This window comes from Panthera uncia, assembly GCF_023721935.1.
Source record: "Panthera uncia isolate 11264 chromosome B3 unlocalized genomic scaffold, Puncia_PCG_1.0 HiC_scaffold_1, whole genome shotgun sequence".
Taxonomy (NCBI): domain Eukaryota; kingdom Metazoa; phylum Chordata; class Mammalia; order Carnivora; family Felidae; genus Panthera; species Panthera uncia.
In genome coordinates this window covers 31,835,932-31,852,964 of record NW_026057582.1, presented here as the reverse complement: position 1 = coordinate 31,852,964, position 17,033 = coordinate 31,835,932, and the positions used below count along the sequence as shown (strand labels likewise).

Genomic DNA, 17,033 nt, shown 5'->3' with positions numbered 1-17,033 from the left:
CTTTTTGAGACAGAGACAGTGCAAGAAGGACAGAGAGAGAGGGACAGAGAGAGAATCCCAAGCAGACTCCACACTGTCAGCGTGGAGCCAGATGCAGGGCTCACAAACCATGAGATCATGACCTGAGCCGAAATCCAGAACTGGACACTTAACTGACTGAGCCACCCAGGCGCCCCAAGTGTCTTCTGACTTCGGCTCAGGTCATGATCTCAAGGGATTTGTGGGATTAAGCCCCACGTCGGCTCTGTGCTGATGACTCAGAGCCTGCTTGGGATTCTCCCTCCTCTCTTTCTCTGCCCCTCCCTCCACTTGTACTCTTTCTCTCTCAAAATAAATACATTTTTTTAAAAATCCTATTTACATAGACTAAAAGAATCTTTTCCAAAAAACACTTTATTTCAAAAAACATTTTTAAGCTGATATTGGATAGTTAAGATTATGAGTAATTTCTATTTTCTGTATTTAGCAGATTTGTATCTTTGAAATATCCTACCAAAAAAAAAAAAAAAAACCACCAACTCATTACTTAAGGTAACACATTTTTTTTTAAGTGCTTAAAAAAGATTTTACAGAGGGGCACCTGGGTGGCTCAGTTGGTTGAGAATCTGACTCTTGGTTTGGGCTCAGGTCACGATCCCAAGGTCGTGGGCTCGAGCCCCGGGTCGGCTTGGCACTAAGAGTGGAGCCTGCTTATGATTCTTTCTCCCCTTGTCTCTCTCTCTGCCCCTCCCCTGCTCATGCTCACATCCTCCCTCTCTCTCAAAATAAATAAATAAAGTAATAAAATGTTTAAAAAAGTAAAAATCATCCTAATTGCTACTGAATTATGCCCTCTTTGGTTCAATATGTCCAGAGGCACTTAGTTTGCAGAGATGGTTTTCTAAGGTGGGGGGAGGGGGTGCTAGGAGGCCCGGGTGGATATTCAGGGGTCTGGCGGGACAGGTCTGACCTGGGATGGTCAGGAGACAGGGGGCTTGAGTCTGGGTGGCAATCTGGAAGGGAGAAACGATTTCTGGAACAGCGTATGCAGGTGGAAGGAAGCCCGTCCCGCCCTGTCCCGCCCTGTCCCGCCCACGGTGCCGCATTCGGCCGGGAGCAGCTCCCGGCTCCCCGGCGCTCACCGAGACCATCCTGCCCTCGGAGGGCATGAAGGCGGGCCGGTTGCTGAGGCGCAGCTTGGTCTGCAGTGTGTTGAAGTTGATCTCCAGCTGGCACTTCTCCTGCACCTTGGGTGGCTTGTGCAGACGCCGGTAGTCCCGGAAGTCCTCCAGCTTCTGCTGCATGGCATGCATGGTGTTCTCCGGCGCCCGGTTCTCCAGCCACGGGATGGTGCGGCGGATCCACTCCAGCAGCTGGGGGGAGGGGCACGCGGAGGGCGTGAGGATGCTGGGAGGGGGGCCAGGGGCTGCCTCCCTTCCCTCCTACGGCCTTTGGGCCCCTTCCCTGACAGGGGGAGCTGGGGGATGTCTCTCCTGACAGCATGTCCCGTCCCAGCTACCACTCCCCGGCAGTAGAGGCCAGGCTCCGGGAGAGCCACAGGCTTCATGCAGCCTGGCCACCAGCCTCTTCTCTGCCAGGGGAAGGGGTTAACTCAAGCTCTGCCCAAGGAAGAACCGTGGACCTGGTAGGAAGTCAGCCAGACCAGGAGGAGACCCGAGCTCTGGGTCCAGCCCCACCAGCTGACTGGGCCTCGGTGTCCTCTGTCCCGGGGAGGTGACAACCATAACAGCCGCTTCGTGAGGCCCTTGTCACCCGGGATCTAGAATTCTAGAATGTGGGCCTCTGACTCAAAAAGGAAGAGGCTGGCTTCTGGGGCATAGGCAGGGAACAGCCTGGATGAGGTGATGACGGTGGAGAAAGTGGAGGAGGAGTGGAATGGGTGACAGGAAACAGAACGAGCACCTGCAAGGTGCCAGCGTGTCCCCCAGACGGACTCATCGGAATGAGGATTGGGATCCCATGGGGTTCTGTGCTGTGACTCCTGCCCCAGGTTACAGAGAGGTAAACTGAGGCACCGTGAGGTTATGTGACTTGCCAAGGTGACCAAGCTGGAATGGCAGAGCTGGGCTTACACCTGGCACCTGCGTTCTTACTAGGCTGGATGGCAGATCCACCAAGAGGCTGGGCTGAGCTGTTCAGAAGGCTGAATTCTTTTACACAAGTGGAGCCCTACCCCAAATATAGTCAACGGCAGAACAGCAAACCCAGCCCTGTCTCCTCCTGTCCTCTGGGTGGGCCCAGCTGCTTAGCGAGCCTGAGGCAGCACTGATCCCATCTCCAGATCACATCCTCTCAGAACCAGGCATACTGTTTTTCTAGGCCAAGCGACTCACAGAACAACAGTATACCAGGCTAGAAGGGCCCTTGAGATCCCTTGGCTTAGCTCTCACTCGGCAAGGGGAAAAAACCCAAGACCCAGAGAGGTGAAAAGTTTCCCGGGCTCACTGTTTGTTGGCAAGAAACACAGCCTACGACTCGGCTTTCTGGAGCCTAGAGATGAGCCCCACCTCTGCCCTGGGTCAGCTGTGCTGGGACCAAGGACTACACCCAGCCTGGGACGGTACCCCAGGGATGGGTCTGGAGGTACAGGCTCTGGGGGCTCCCTCTTCTCCCGGGGTGGGGTAGCAGAGCCCTGCCGGAGCCAGCTGGGGGAACTCAAGAGGTACCCACATCGCTGGCCAGCTTCTCATAGTCTTCCATAAGCTGCTCGTTCTCCTGGTTGACGGCCAACACCTTGCAGATGCGATTGGCTGCTGTCTCCGCCTGGCAACAAGAAAGGGCGTGGGTGTCACGGTCAGCCCTGGGCAGCAGGAGCTCCCGCCCTGCAGCTCTACCGGCAGGAAGTCAGCCCCTGAGGCTTTCAGTCCACATCCTCCTCCTCATCCTCTGCCAGCCCATGCCGGGTCCCACAGGTCAAGTGAGCCCGAAGAGAGATATTGGTGGCTGAACCGGGGCCCTTGGAGAAGGACCAGAGTTTGAGGCCAACCATGCACGTTGGGAGGTAACTAATGTGATGACTGATACAGTCAAAACGGTCAGCTCAGGTAAAGAGGGCAGAAAAATTCATGCCAAGCCTACAATCCCAAGTGGAGGCCCTGGGGTCCCCAAGGCTCAGGCTCTCAGGTTGGATTTGCCAGGATCTTAGGAGATGCAGGAATTCAAACCTGGGAGTCCAGAATAAGGTGCTGACTGAGAAACAAAGGGGCCTACAGAATCTGCTCCTGGCTCAAAGCCCAAAGAACATTAGAGAAGACTCAGGGACCCCTACTGCATGAAGGGCAAGACGTCAGGATCAAGCCAGCATGCACAGAATGTCCAGAAAGCTGGGCACTGGCACCTCTGGGAAAGCGGAGGCCTCATGCTGAGTGAGTGCCGGGCAAACAGACACAGGACACAGGTTTTGGCAACAAGAGGACTGAAAGGAAATCAGATGCAAAGGCCCGGAAACTCCAGGAACACCATCTTCTTGGGCCATGGAAGGCACCGTGGACTTAACACCAGCAAGGGCCAGGTGGTCCTAAATCACCTGGAGCTCAGGTAACCTTTAAATTCATCTGTTTTCTTGTGTACATCATAACCCAACTCCAAGGGGAGGGGAACTCAAAGCCTTTTTGGGGTCCTGGGATAGAAAAGACAGCCTGGGAGTAGGAGCAGATAATGCCTATTAGAGAAGGGTGAGCCTACAGATGACAAGGGTTTAGGGGATAGAAAGATGGGACCTCACAACTGGTTGATAAACAAGGCAAAATGGGTTTTGACTGCAGCAAGATAAACTGAGGCTAGGCATGAAGAAGAACTTCCTGAGAATGAGGGTGCTTTGAACTGAGAAGGAGTAATTAAAATGTAAATGTTTTTTCTTTGCAAAACTTTTCAAATAGGATACACAGCCACCAAATCCTGTGATTGGGAGTGGCTGCTGGGAATGGGGGGGGGGGTGCAGAATGAGGTCAGCATAAAGGTCTTTTCAAACTCAAAGTCAGGAGATCACACCCCCCGCCCCAGGCAAGGTGTTAGAGCAGGTAGGCCTCCACCAGGCAACTGGGAATGGCTAGAGGGCCTCCAAGATGGGCACTTTGAGTCTTGGGTCTCAAGGAACTGAGGCAAGGAGTCACATCCTTAGACCTTCACCCCCCTGCCCTCTGACCTAACTCTGCCCTGGAGATGCCATGACCATTTCTTCCATGGAGCTCTTGATTGATTGTCCTTCCTCTTAAGAACTAACAAGTAACCACAGGGAATACCAGAAGGTGACAAGGAGAGAAATTCTTTCCCGGAGACTGTGCCAGAAGACGTGGGGCCCTTGGAAAGAGCAAGGTCATGGGAAACATGCCAATGTGCCCCATGAAGAGGGCTGGGGGTAGCAATCTGCCTGAAGCGACCAGGGCCACTTCCCGTGAAGGCCGGGGAAGGGGACACAGGGGCCAGTGGTCTCTGTGCTGACATAAGCTATGCCCAGCATGCTGACCAAGTGGGTAAGAATCAGAGGTGGCCACGCATCATAGGCAAGAAGCGGCTGCCACCGTGATGTCTCATGGATAAAGCCCTCCTTGGCCTCGTTACCCCCGATGCATCTTGAAACCTGGGCTCAGTGGTCATAAGCTTTGACTTGTGTGTCAGTCGGTCAAACTGGCAGACTGAGTGAGGCCTGCGTTCATGGGATTTTAGGAGATAATCCATTGAGCCTCAGGAGCCTCGCCCATCCGCAGAGCCTGTTGACGAACTGTTCTAGGATCAACAGAGGCTCCTTTTGGATGCTGTCTGGGGGACGTTCCCAAGTGGGCCACCTGGGGACTTTTTGCAGAGACCCACCTCTTTCCCAAGCTTGCGGCTCAGCCTGCCCCACTCCTAGGTGGCTTCACCAGCAGAGACTGAGAAAACCACTCATTATAACCAGGAAAACTGTCTTTGGAAAGAAAGCACGGGCATCATGGAACAAGAGAGCTTTCTTTAAGAGAGCTGTCTGCAAACTCCATCTGGATTGCCTCTGCCCTCAAGGGACACCCCAGCTTCCACGGTTACCTTTAGGAAGGAAGCAGACTCCTGGAACCCAGATTTGACGTTAGGGGAAAAAAGAAAAAAAAAAAAAAAGGTAGAAACCTCAAGACCTTGACCCATCTCTTTCACTCACTGCTTAACTCCCTCCCCCAGGCTGGCAGTCTCACCCTTTACAAGGTCCCTTTACAAAGAAGGGTTCAGTCATCCACCACCACCAGCCCAGGAGGTCACAGAGACCACGCAGGAAAGACCAATGTGGTAAGGCCTGAAGGACATAATCCCTGGGGTGGAAGGCAAGCGGGACTCTTGAGCGTGGGACCCAGGCTTATCCTAGCATCCCACTTTGTAGTTTTCTAGAAACTGTTTCTTCCATGGCCACAAGAACGCCATCACCATGAGGGATTTAGGAGAGAGGTACTTAGCACCACCAGCTCCTAAAGAGACTGCCCAAAGGAGAGATTTGTTCTAGGGGAGGAAAGATTCATTCTCTGAGAGAAACAGAAATTGAAACGCCATCAGAAAAACAACCGTAGGAGAGTCCTGGCCTCGGGCAGTTCCCGCAAGAGGAGATGGGCTGTTCCAGAACCCAAGAAGCAAAACCAGAGTGCCCCGGCCTTTCTGATGTTGGCAGAATTTGCACAAGGGGTGGAAGCGTAAATATCGTAAATGGGCTGAGAAAATATTCTGTAACACTAGGCAAAAGGATTACTTCTAAACACACACACAAAAAAGGGAAACTTCTAGAAATCTGCATTTGCCTTCCCTTGGTTTATATTTTCATGACTTACTTTAAGTTATATTATTATACAGCTTAACACAGAACAATCTGTTTGGCTTTATATTAGTAACTTTTTTTTTAAGTTATGGACTCTTATTCCTGGAGTACTAATAACTTAGCTATCCCAACTGAAACTCTGCTATCCCAGAGCCACACTGCTGTGCTAACACGCAGCATCGAACTCGCTGGTACAAGGTAGTTAATTAAGGTAACATCTAACACCCAAATGTGGCCAAATGACGCACAATGGCTCTGCCACCCACAAGCCACAGATTCACATGAATGCCACAAAAATGTCATCTGTGACCTTTTTAGTCGAGAATTTCCCAAATCTATCTAGAATTGCCCATTTCTTTCCTCCCACAGCCTAGCCTCTCCCTGTGCCTAAGTCAGCACCCAGCCCCAGTACCCCTGCCAGCCAGGCCCGCAGGCAAAGGCATGCAGCCTGCTCCCTGTCTCTGGTTCCCCCTGTGCTCCTCACCCCAGGGAGAGGACCAGGGCTAACTCGCTGTCTCCTCACAGGCTGACCTGTGACATCTCAAAGCTGTCACACAAGCTGTGACCGCCTTCCTGATCTTTGCCACACTTTCACTTGAGGACCCCTACTCCACCCTTAAGACCCCCAAGACCAGGTGCCTCCTGTTCAAGAAAGCCTCCGTGTGTGCAGCCCCGTGGCCCTCCCCCCCTGCCCGTCCCCTGCTCAGGCCCACAGCACAGCAGGCACTGACTAGACCGCAGCCATTGTTGGCTTCCAGGTTTCAGGGTTTCCCCAGATGGACCATAATCCTTCAAGGGCACAAATGGCTGTTTCCTTCCCTTAGGAGATTCACGATGTGACAAAAGCAAGCAAGGGGCCAAACGAAGAGATGCAAACGTCACCATCTACTCCTGAAAGCGTCCAGAAACACCTGCAGCAGATCTAGCCTGTGCTTTAAATGGCTGTTTCTCCAACATTCCCAATAGACCGTGAACTTTAAGGCACAAACTACATAAACAAAAATCTGCTGCTTTCTGTTGATTCTAAATCGACACGGGGGACGAGGAGGGCAAAGGAAAACTGAGAAAGAGTCAGAACCCAAACCAACATGTCAAACAGAAGTTGGTCCTCACCTGACAAGGAAAACCAACGACGCGCCCCTGTCTGGGTGTGTGGACGGCCACACGCGCACGCACACGCGTGCACACGCGTGCACACGTGTGCATGCATGTGTGTACCATCGTATGGTGCATGCATGTATGTACTGAGCATGGGTTTCAGAATATGGCCCCCCACTGGCATCAGACACGGAGACAGCCAAGACACGAAGAGTGTGTGAGTCAGAATGAATCGTCCTTCTTCCAAGGAGAGGAGGGAGCTTCCCCTCCCCCTGGTCTGCTTGGCTCTAAGCAGTTGCCTGAATCCTTAGAAGTGGTTACGGGCAACTCTAGGAGAGGCCGCCGACCCAGGACATGAGATGATCGCCACCGCCCCCCCGCCCCCAGCCCGACACTGGTGACCTTGTCCTCGAATGTGGACAAAAGGAGTGTGAAATGGTTGCAACAAGGATGAGAGGGAGGGAAGAGGGGCGTGGGGAGAGGTGGTATGAGATCTGGGAGGGAGAAAAGCAGGCTGCTAATGCACACGCACATACGCACACATACGTGCACACACTCTCGCACACGCACGCACACACTCCCGTCCGAGCATTATCATCAGCCAAGACACAGGGAAGGCCAGTGTCGGCAGGCGTGAAGCCCAGGAGAGGACCCCTGGAGGGACAGGGGACAGAGAGGAGGAGCTGGAAAACCCCAGAGCAGAGAGCAGTCTAGCTACAGAGGCGGGCAAGCAGGCCCTCTGTGGTTATCAGGGCTGGGGGGGCCCACCAAGGAAGGGGACAGATGCTGCTCACAACCTGGCTGACAGGTGGGGGCTCAGAGGGGCCAGAAGAAGTTGACGAGAGAGCAGCAGCAGAGATGGGACAGAGGGAAACAGGAGGAAGCAAGAGGCAGGCCAGAGAGGGGGTTGGAGGGGGCTGGGGATCCTGGGAGGGCCAGGACACCTGTGAGTCACGGAAGCCTCCACGAGGGGCAGCTCTCCTGTCTCAGTGCCAGTGAGGCCTGCAAGGAAGGTGAGGAGGGTTCTGGTGCCCGTCCAGCCAGGGGACGGGGTTGCTACAAGCCCACGTGCCTCTGTGTAACTTTTTAAAGGCACCTCTTCCCAAGGCATTCCTATTGGAAAACTGTCATACTGATCTGTTAGAGAATATTTTTACTGCCATCTGCAGGATTCCTTCTGTAACAAATATCCAAATCTCCATGGTCTATGGTGCACACATGGCAGGCTTGTGGAGTGCGCAACCCGCACCACGTCCATGGCAGGCCTGGTTGGGAAGGGCTCTGAGCCTCTGGCCTGGACACCAGGGAGAAGGCAGGAAGGCTTCTCCCTGCCCTGTCTGCTGGGTAATTTGAAAGGATGGTTGTGACTGAGCGGGAAGGAGAGAAAATGAAGGGGTCCTGAATGTTTAAGGGAATAGTTAGGAAGCATAGCCCAGAGCCATATCGCTTGGGATAAGGGCTCTTGACTCAGGGTCCAGGGAAGGAGCTGAGACCACGAGCTTCTTTCCCATCTGTGACCTCCACTAAGCCCAGTGTGCATGGTCAGAGACACAAGGGGCCATCCAGAGGCTGGGGCTCTCTGGCGTCTTCAACCGGCCAAGGTTCAGAGAGCACCCTGCCCTCCTACAAGAGGAGGAGGGGCTGCAGCCCCACGGACTGCTGCCGGAGCATCCAGGGAGGAAGGAAGAGGTGGGCGGAGGGCGGCAGGGAGAGCGGTCGAGGCCGAGGGAGAGCTCACCTTCTGCGCACCCAAGAAGGCGTGGCAGTGACATGAAACATTAGGTCACATGGCCTTCCCATCCTTAGCGTGCCTACACATCTGCACAGAGAAGGAGAAGAGGTTGAGAGGAGAAAGGGAGCAGCGGCACAGAATAAACCCAAACAGCCGTGGCGGACAGGGAGAATGCAAGACAGACGCACAGACAGCAGATGAGGGAACGGGCAGAGAGAGACGAAATGAGATGGTGGGAGGAGAGAAGGGTGAGGAGGTGGGGGGCACAGGCTGAGACAGGAAAGGGAGAGAGAGAGCAGAGGGGAAGGCTGGGCAGAGGTGGGAGGGGGGAGCGCCCCCATCATGCATTTGGAGACAGGTCACTCAGACTCCATGCGGAGGGTGGGAAATTGGCCTGAGCACATCCAACCTGATGTGACAGGTCCACGGCTCGACACCGTGAAGGCCCAGCCTGTGGTCCTGTCAACCTGCATGTTGTGTTTCCAGGGTCCTGCCTGTGAGTGGGGTCTGGGAGAGAGGCTTCTGCTGCCTGAGCTAAGCCTGGTAACAAAAATATTCAGCGCTCTTTAGTTGTGGTACCCTTGTACAGTGTGCAACCCGCACAACTGGACTTTAAACTCAGGCCTCCCTGAGCAAAACTGGGCCGGGACATTTGAAGGGGCTCACAGCGGCCCACCTCCTCCCATCCCCCTCCAAGGGGCTGTGCTTATGTCTGTAAATACAGCATGCAGAGTGACCCCACATGTGGGTCTCCGGCAGGATACAGAAGGCATCAGGGCCCGAAAACAAAGCTGTGGACAGATTTGCTACATCATGCCCATGAGTGGGAGAAAGGTGGGGGCTTCACGACACCTTTGCAAAACAGGTCAGTGAGGACAGGAGACGCCTCCCTAATGGAAGCCCGGCTGCTGTGTTAAAAAGCCTGTGGCTTCAACAAAGGTGGGCGCGGAGGGACTGCTGCCTACTGCAGCTTCCAGGAGTCCAGAACCCCCAGGCTGATTCCACACATGCAGCTCTTCCTGCTCAAGCCAGCCCTCTGGGCCCCAGAAGGCGAGCTCGAGCCCAGTCCTCTCAGAGACTGCAGGGGAAGAGGAGAAGAGGAACAGAGGGGCAGGGCGGGAGAGGAGCCGAGCGAGAGCAGCACGCCGCGTTGGCACCGGGAGCTAACTCTACCAGAGAGACGCGCCATCCAGACCCTGCTGCCAGGGAGGGCGGGGGGGGGGGGGGGGGGGGGGGGGGGCGGGGGGGTTGGGGGCGGTAGGGGGGGGAGGGGGCGGGGGCGCATGGTTTGGGTCCCGGCCCGAGGTGTGCTGCGCAAGGAAGGAGGGGAAGGGGGGGGGCGGGTACCTTCTGGGCTCCAGAGAAGGCATGGTAGAAGCTGGACACGTAAGTCATGATGGCTTTCTCATCCGGTCGGGCGGTTCCGACGATGTCTGTCAAGAAAAATCTGGAGTTAAAAGCCAGCTGGCGAACACATGATGCACTTCCTGATGTGATGTGGAAAGAAGCTTGCAGAACCACCAAGTCTTCTGGCCCACAGGCTGAGCCTGAATCTCACCAGCTTCTGGACTCAGCTTCCTTCCGCTTACAGGAACATGAGAGGTAGAGGGAGGAGAGAAACAGTGACCCAAGGAAGCAAACAACAAACCCAGAATGAGGAACATTCCATGAGCAGCTGGCCCCGTCTGTGCAACAAGTTCCATGGCAGGAATAAAAAAGGGATGAAGGAAGGAGGGAAGTACTACAGATTGGAAAAGACATAAGAAATAGAACTAAACGCCATGTGCAGACCTTATCTGGATCCTGGTTAAAACAAACCAACTCTAGGGGCGCCTGGGTGGCTCAGTCGGTTAAGCGTCCGACTTCGGCTCAGGTCATGATCTCACGGTCCATGAGTTTGAGCCCTGCATCTGGCTCTGTGCTGACAGTGTGGAGCCTGCTTCGAATTCTCTCTCTCTCCCTCTCTCTCTGTCCCTCTTGCACTCTCTCTCTCTCAAAATAAATAAAAACTTGAAATTAAAAAAAGGAGTTGGACACTTAACCAACTGAGCCACCCAGGTGCCCTACATAAATATGATTTTTAAGGGAATTCTAAAGTATGTTTTATTTAAAATGAATTCTAAAGTATGTTTTATTTAAAATGCTGCTTAAAAAAAAACTAAGGGGTGCTCGGGTGGCTCAGTATCTTAAGCATCTGACTTTAGCTCAGGTCATGATCTCACTGTTCAGGAGTTCAAGCCCCACATCGGGCTCTGTGCTGACAGCTCAGAGCCTGGAGCCTGCTTCAGATTCTGTGTCTCCCTCTCTCGCTGCCCTGCTTGTGCTGTGTCTCTCTCTCTCAAAAATTAAAAAAAAATAAATAATAAAATAATAAAACTCTAAAAAGAAACAGTCGGGGAAATTTGATTTTGGATTAGGCAGTCAATATATATCAAGGATTTACAGTCGCCTTCCTAGGCATGACATTTGTTTTATGGTTACGTAAGAATATTTTTAAGGTATGTGGTGGTGAAATGCTGTGATGTCTGGGATTTATTTGGTAATCTTCCAATGAAGAAAACAAAAGGGAAAAAAAGTGACAAAATCTAATTGTTTTATCTATATGCTGGGTAAATGGAAGTTCCTACACTATCCCCCTGCTTTTGCATATATTTGAAAACGGTCCCAGACACACATTGTCACAAACTATCATTGTCACAAACCCTCCCTCCCATTCTCCTAAGGGCCCATTTATCTTTCTAAAAAGTCACTTGTTTTTCTATAAATGCCAGTTGTCCCCTCCATTTCCCCTACAAGTTGGGTATGGATATAGACCCCAAACTCCTAACCACCCCATGAAGGACTCATCACCCAGAGCTCTCATGTGTATACATGTGTATACGGTGCACTTGTTAAGAGATCTCTGTTTGCTTTTCCCGTTAATCCGTCTTTTGCCAGTCTAGTGTGCAGGATCCCAGCTGGACAGCCTAAGAGGGTAAGGGGAAAGATTTTTTCCCTTGGCTACAACAACAGAGGAACGCGGTGCCCCACCCCAGCACCCTCTACCTCAAGTCCAAGACAGAGATGAGAACCATCTTTAGGCAGCTGATGCAGAAACGGCCTCAAAGCCCTTCTCAGCGCCAGCTAGCCTCCCCTCCAAACCCCAGGGAAACGAGGAATCCCCGGCGGCAGGTGACCCCCAGGCTCCCCAGATGAGGTCCCAGAGACCAGACCTCTTCTCTTCCCACCTCGGGCTGCCGGGCCCCACCCTTCCCGGGTGAGAAAAGGGCCAGAGGCACAGAGAGAGATGCCTTTACCTTCAGCATCCAGCATCTTGGGGATGTCCAGGTACTTCTCTGCCACATCAAAGGCTGTGTTCAGATTTGTGAGTGGGTCGTCCTAGAGGGAGAAGAGGATGAAGGCATGTGAGAGGCCCAAGAAGTCACTGGTTACCCCCATGCAGGTGACCAAAGACTGGGAGGCAGAGGGGACTTCTGCAGTCCTCTCTCCCCCAAGGTGTGGTCCTCAAGGTATAGCTCTGTGTGTACAAGGCTCGCTTCACCTCCGGGGCTTGTTGTGTGGGCAGTTAAAATGCCATCTTTCCCCCTCAAGCCTCAGTTTGTCAGAAACGGGATGGAGAATACTGGCCTACAGCCCAAGAAAGAACTGCTAGGAACTACATGCTGCGAGCAGAGCACTGGCCTGGGCATCGTCCTTCTTGGCTCCTGGCTTCAGTTCTGCCACCAGCCGGCGGGACTGGTACGTAACCCGACCTCAGCTTCCCCAGCTGTTTTTCAAGAGCTGGACTAGGTTCCCTCAAGCCCCTCTGGTGCTCACATTCCACAAAATCTGAGGGCACCTTCGCACAGCCACAACCTTTGACTATTCTGGCTTCTGCCGCCACATCCAGAAAACTCAACTGGGGACTGGCGAGGACGTGGAGAAATCAGAACCCGTGGGCACTGCTGGTGGGAATATATAACGGTGCGGCCCCTGTGGAACACAGTGTCCTCCAGAAGTGAAGCACAGGGTTCCTTGTAACCCAGCAGGCCCACTTCTGGGCGTATCTCCCCAAGAATTGAAAGCGGGGACTCAAGCAGATGTGCGTACCCCCGGATTCACAGCAGCATTATTCACAAGAGCTAAACGGTGGAAATAACACAAAAGCCCACTGGCACATGAAGAGATAAACCAACTGTGCGATCCATACAACGGACTCTTACTCCGCCTGAAAAAGGAAGGAAGGAAATTCTGACACACGGCACAAGCAGGATGAACCTTGAACACATCGCGCTAAGTGAAATGAGCCAGACACAAATATCGTACGATGCCACTTACACGAGGCATCTACAGTCAGATTCATAGAGTCAGAAGGTAGAGGCTGGGGGAGGGGGAGGGGAGAGTGATGGTTTAGCGGGTTCCGAGTTGGAGTTGTGCAAGATGCAGAGAGCCCTGGAGGCGGAGAGTGATGGCGGCACAGTCAGGTGAATGCACTGTCACTACCCCATACGCCTCGACGCAGTTAAAGCTTTTAGATTATACGTGTTCTGCGTTTTTACGTATGTTACGTTTTATGTTATATACATTTTACCACAGTTAAAAGAATTTTTTTTTGACGTGGGAAAACACACAACTCGGTGATGGGAGTTCCTTGCTGACCCTCCCCCCTCCACGTCTCGGTGCCCCCTGGTTTTGTCAGCCCGGGACCCCGTTTCCCCATTTGCTACGATGAGAATCACAAAGTTACAAAGAAATCAATACATTCCCTCCGGATACTTTCAGGAAGAAACTGCTTAAAATAGAGAAGGTGGAGTTCTTCTGGGAAAGCTTCTGACAGCTTCCAGAATGATTTAAAAACCACTGCCAAGCAGTGAAAGTCACTTCCGTCCAGGGCCTCAAGCAGTCCTGCACACCCGCCTGCCCCACTCGATTCCCAGGGACCGCCAGGCCCCCGTGCCCACCTAAGGCCACAGCAGGAAGAGCTTCCCAGTCAAGAGCCCATGGCTCTCCCCTGTGTCCCAATGCCAGCTGGCTCTGGCAACCTGTGTTTTCTGGAAAGCATCCACACTTCAGTGGGAGCAGGTCTGTGCTAGGATTTGGGCTGGATTTTACTGATGCTGCTGAATTAAGGAGAGGGGAGACACAGTGAAACAGGGAGAAAAGAAAAGACACACGGGGGTGGGTGGCTGGTTAGGTATCAGACCAAGGCCCCTAGACCCTCACCTCTGGAATGGCTGAGGCTCCTGGAGTCTGTGGAATGGGGGAAGGGACTATAGAGTCACAGCCAGCAGGACCTCACTTTGTATGGGGTGGCCAACAGCTCTGGATTAAGTGGCTGTCACCCCACGCTTGTCACCAAAGCACCCCATGCATGCTTGTCACCAAAGCACATCAGGCAAACAGTAAGGAGGTATGTGATGATGCCTCTTTTTTTTTAAATTTTTTTTTTTTAACGTTTATTTATTTTTGAGACAGAGAGAGACAGAGCATGAATGGGGGAGGGTCAGAGAGAGAGGGAGACACAGAATCTGAAACAGGCTCCAGGCTCTGAGCAGTCAGCACAGAGCCCGACGCAGGGCTCGAACTCACGGACCGTGAGATCGTGACCTGAGCCGAAGTCGGACGCTTCACCGACTGAGCCACCCAGGCGCCCCGATGATGCCTCTTAAAAATATTTTTTTTAACATTCATTCACTGAGAGACAGATATAGAGCACGAGTCGGGGTGGGGCAGAGAGAGAGAGAGAGAGAGAGAGAGAGGCACAGAGCCCAATGTGGAGCTCGAGCTCACCAACTGTGAGATGATGACCTGAGCCAAAGTTGGACGCTTAACTGACTGAGCCACCCAGGCGCCCCAGTATGTGAGGGTGCCACTTAAAGCAAAAAATCACTGCTTCTAGGGTTTCTCGCCTCAGCTCTGTTTGATGTGGCCACACAGCGTTCAGGTAAGTTAGGGGGTTCTCAACCTGATTTTCTTCCTTGCAAGGCAGCTGACTTAGAGTGCAGGGACCCTCCTACCCATTAAGAGGGTAGCTGTCCAAAGCCATGTGCAGGAGCGGGGAGGCTTTCTCTCCTTCAGCAGGTGGGCCAAGACCCCAGCCTCAGGCTTTGGCCTGACTTAGAGAAACTGGAGGGGGTGGGAGTCTGCTCCTTTCCTCCCCGACACCCTGGAAACGGAGGGCTTGACACCATCATGGAGTTCCCAGAGCAGCTCCCGTACTGGCAACATACAGCCTTGCTTCTGGGGGCACAGGCCAGATGGGGGTCTTCACGGAACACTGTGCTCTCCAAGTGTCAAGGTCAAGTGGAGAAATACAAGAAGAGCCATTCCTAGCAGCTGCCTTGTCAAGAGATTCACACACATGGACAGGTGACATTCCAACCCAAGGTCTAGATCATCAACTGGGGGTGTGGGGAGGGCTCCAGGGGTGGCCTCTTGGTGCTGGGATGGGCTGAGAGGGAAGCTGGTGAGTGAGGTCAGAGTGGTCCCAGACAGGCCTCTCCAAGGTCTTGGCCGGCCCAGACACGAGAACCACCTCGAGGTTAGAAACACAGCTCCCACGCCCTGGTCTGCTCCACAACACATACGTGTGCTCAGGAAAATCCACCAGCTTCATGTCAAGACCCTAAGTGAAATCAAGAAGCAGCTAAAGAAAATCCCCCACCCATGGGGCACCTGGGTGGCTCAGTCGGTTGAGCGTCCAACTCTTAGTTTCGGCTCAGGTCATGATCTCATGGTTCGTGGGTTCAAGTCCCGAGTCAGGCTCTGCACTGTCAGTGCAGAGGAATTCTCTCTCTCTCTCTCTCTCTCTCTCTCTCTCTCTCTTTCTCTGCCCTTCCCCTGCTCGTGCTCTCTCTCTTTCTCTCAAAATACATAGAGTTTAAAAAAAAGAAAAAAAGAAAATCGTCCAGCCAAACGTCAACAGTGACAGGAACCTGTGGGGACCGTCCAACAGCAACTCTTGGACACGGATGGGGGTAAAGGCCTCTAAGAATATGCAAACAGCTTAAATTTAAAATATTATATCCACTTTGCAAAACCCAGGAAATAGAAGGGGGAGATGCTGATTAGTGTTCCAATACCCCAGCAAAAGGCTGCAGGGGTTCGGACATTCTGTGAGCTGTTCGGGTCAAGCAAGTACATGCGTGCTGTGCACAGAGGGTACCCCGGCGGCCCTCACAGGGAAGGTGTTTTTCTCTTTCTCTTGTAGGCTATCTCCTGGACTAGTCTAAGGAGACCAACCGCCCCCCTTACCATGGCCATGGACCCTCAGAATAAGGGCCTAGTCCTGCGCTTCACCCCCACCCCCTGGCAGGGACCCAGCAAGAGGGCTCTGGCAGCGAGAAGTCAGGGAAGCACACATACCTTCCGCAGCTTCCCATAGTCAATCAGCTCAGGCCGGTGTCGGTGGATCAAGGCACAGAAGCCGAGGCCGTCCTTCCAGCTGCCCAAGGGAGAGAGAAGGGTGGGGGGCAAGCTGGTGAGTAGGGCCGGGCTCTAAGGGTAAATCTCTAAACAAGGACGTGGGGGTCCCCTCCCTTTTACCAGAGGTGAACCCACAGTGCTTCGGAGCAGGAGTGAGAAGACAGGATGGGAAGGCACACTCCTTCTGGCCACAATCCCAGGCTCTGGAGTCAAGATTCTGTGGGGCGCGGGACGTTCGCACACCTGTCATATCCAACTATCCTCTCCGCCAAGGTCTTTGTCCCTCCTGCTCTGTTCCAGTGCCCTAGGCTGGAACCTACAGGACACGCTCCTTGGGGAGCTCTCCAGCAGCTGGGGTGTCGACCCAAAGTGCGTACAAGCAGCCACATCAAAGGGTTTGCGGCACACCCTGAGATAGCAGCTTCTTCCCCAAGGACCCCTGCTCTGTTCTGGAGCTGAGGCTAACCCAGCCAAAGGGGCCTGGGGGAGCAGCTGATGCTCTGCAAGAGCCCCTCCGCCCCTGGCCACTCACCTTATGTGGAAGTTCTGGATGTTGACGTTTTTGTAAGGGGCGGTCTTTCTCTGACACCACAAGAGCAGCCCCTCCTTCGCGGAAGTCTCTGTGAGGAGGGAGATGAAGGACAGAGAGGTCAGCGGGCTGGCTTGGTGGAGGGAGGGGTGTTGGTTCATGGGGAGGCCCCACCATGACCCCAGGGTCCGTACAAAGACCCCCTAGATGGCAACCCTGCTGCTTCCAGGCCATCAAGTCTATTTCCTTGACAAAGTCTGAGTAGCTATTTGAGAAACAAAGAAGCAAACTAGGCAGCTTTTCAGGGCTGGCCACGTTCCACATTCAAACACTGAGACAATGACCTTTCAAACTTTCAGGTCTCCCCCATCATTCCCTGTTATTCAAAGACATGGGAGCATTACAAAATCAATCAGCAAGCTGTATCAGGTCTATGTTTGATTGGTCTATGAAATCTGAAGTCCCAGAATCTCCAGACAGGGGTACATGGTACATAGGCC

General features: G+C 53.3%; 1 protein-coding gene across 4 annotated transcripts in view; it reads right to left on the bottom strand.

Moving 5' to 3' along the window:
* Positions 1-17,033, bottom strand: part of ACTN1 (actinin alpha 1) — a 98,696-nt gene that overhangs the window by 18,054 nt on the left and 63,609 nt on the right. For all 4 annotated transcript variants that reach the window (XM_049612592.1, XM_049612590.1, XM_049612589.1 and 1 more), the window contains exons 5-10: positions 16,537-16,624; positions 15,945-16,023; positions 11,897-11,978; positions 9,948-10,033; positions 2,671-2,763; positions 1,122-1,352 (exon numbers count right to left, since the gene is read on the bottom strand). In XM_049612592.1, the coding sequence (XP_049468549.1) occupies positions 1,122-1,352; positions 2,671-2,763; positions 9,948-10,033; positions 11,897-11,978; positions 15,945-16,023; positions 16,537-16,624 (659 nt within the window). The remainder of the gene's footprint in view (positions 1-1,121; positions 1,353-2,670; positions 2,764-9,947; positions 10,034-11,896; positions 11,979-15,944; positions 16,024-16,536; positions 16,625-17,033) is intronic.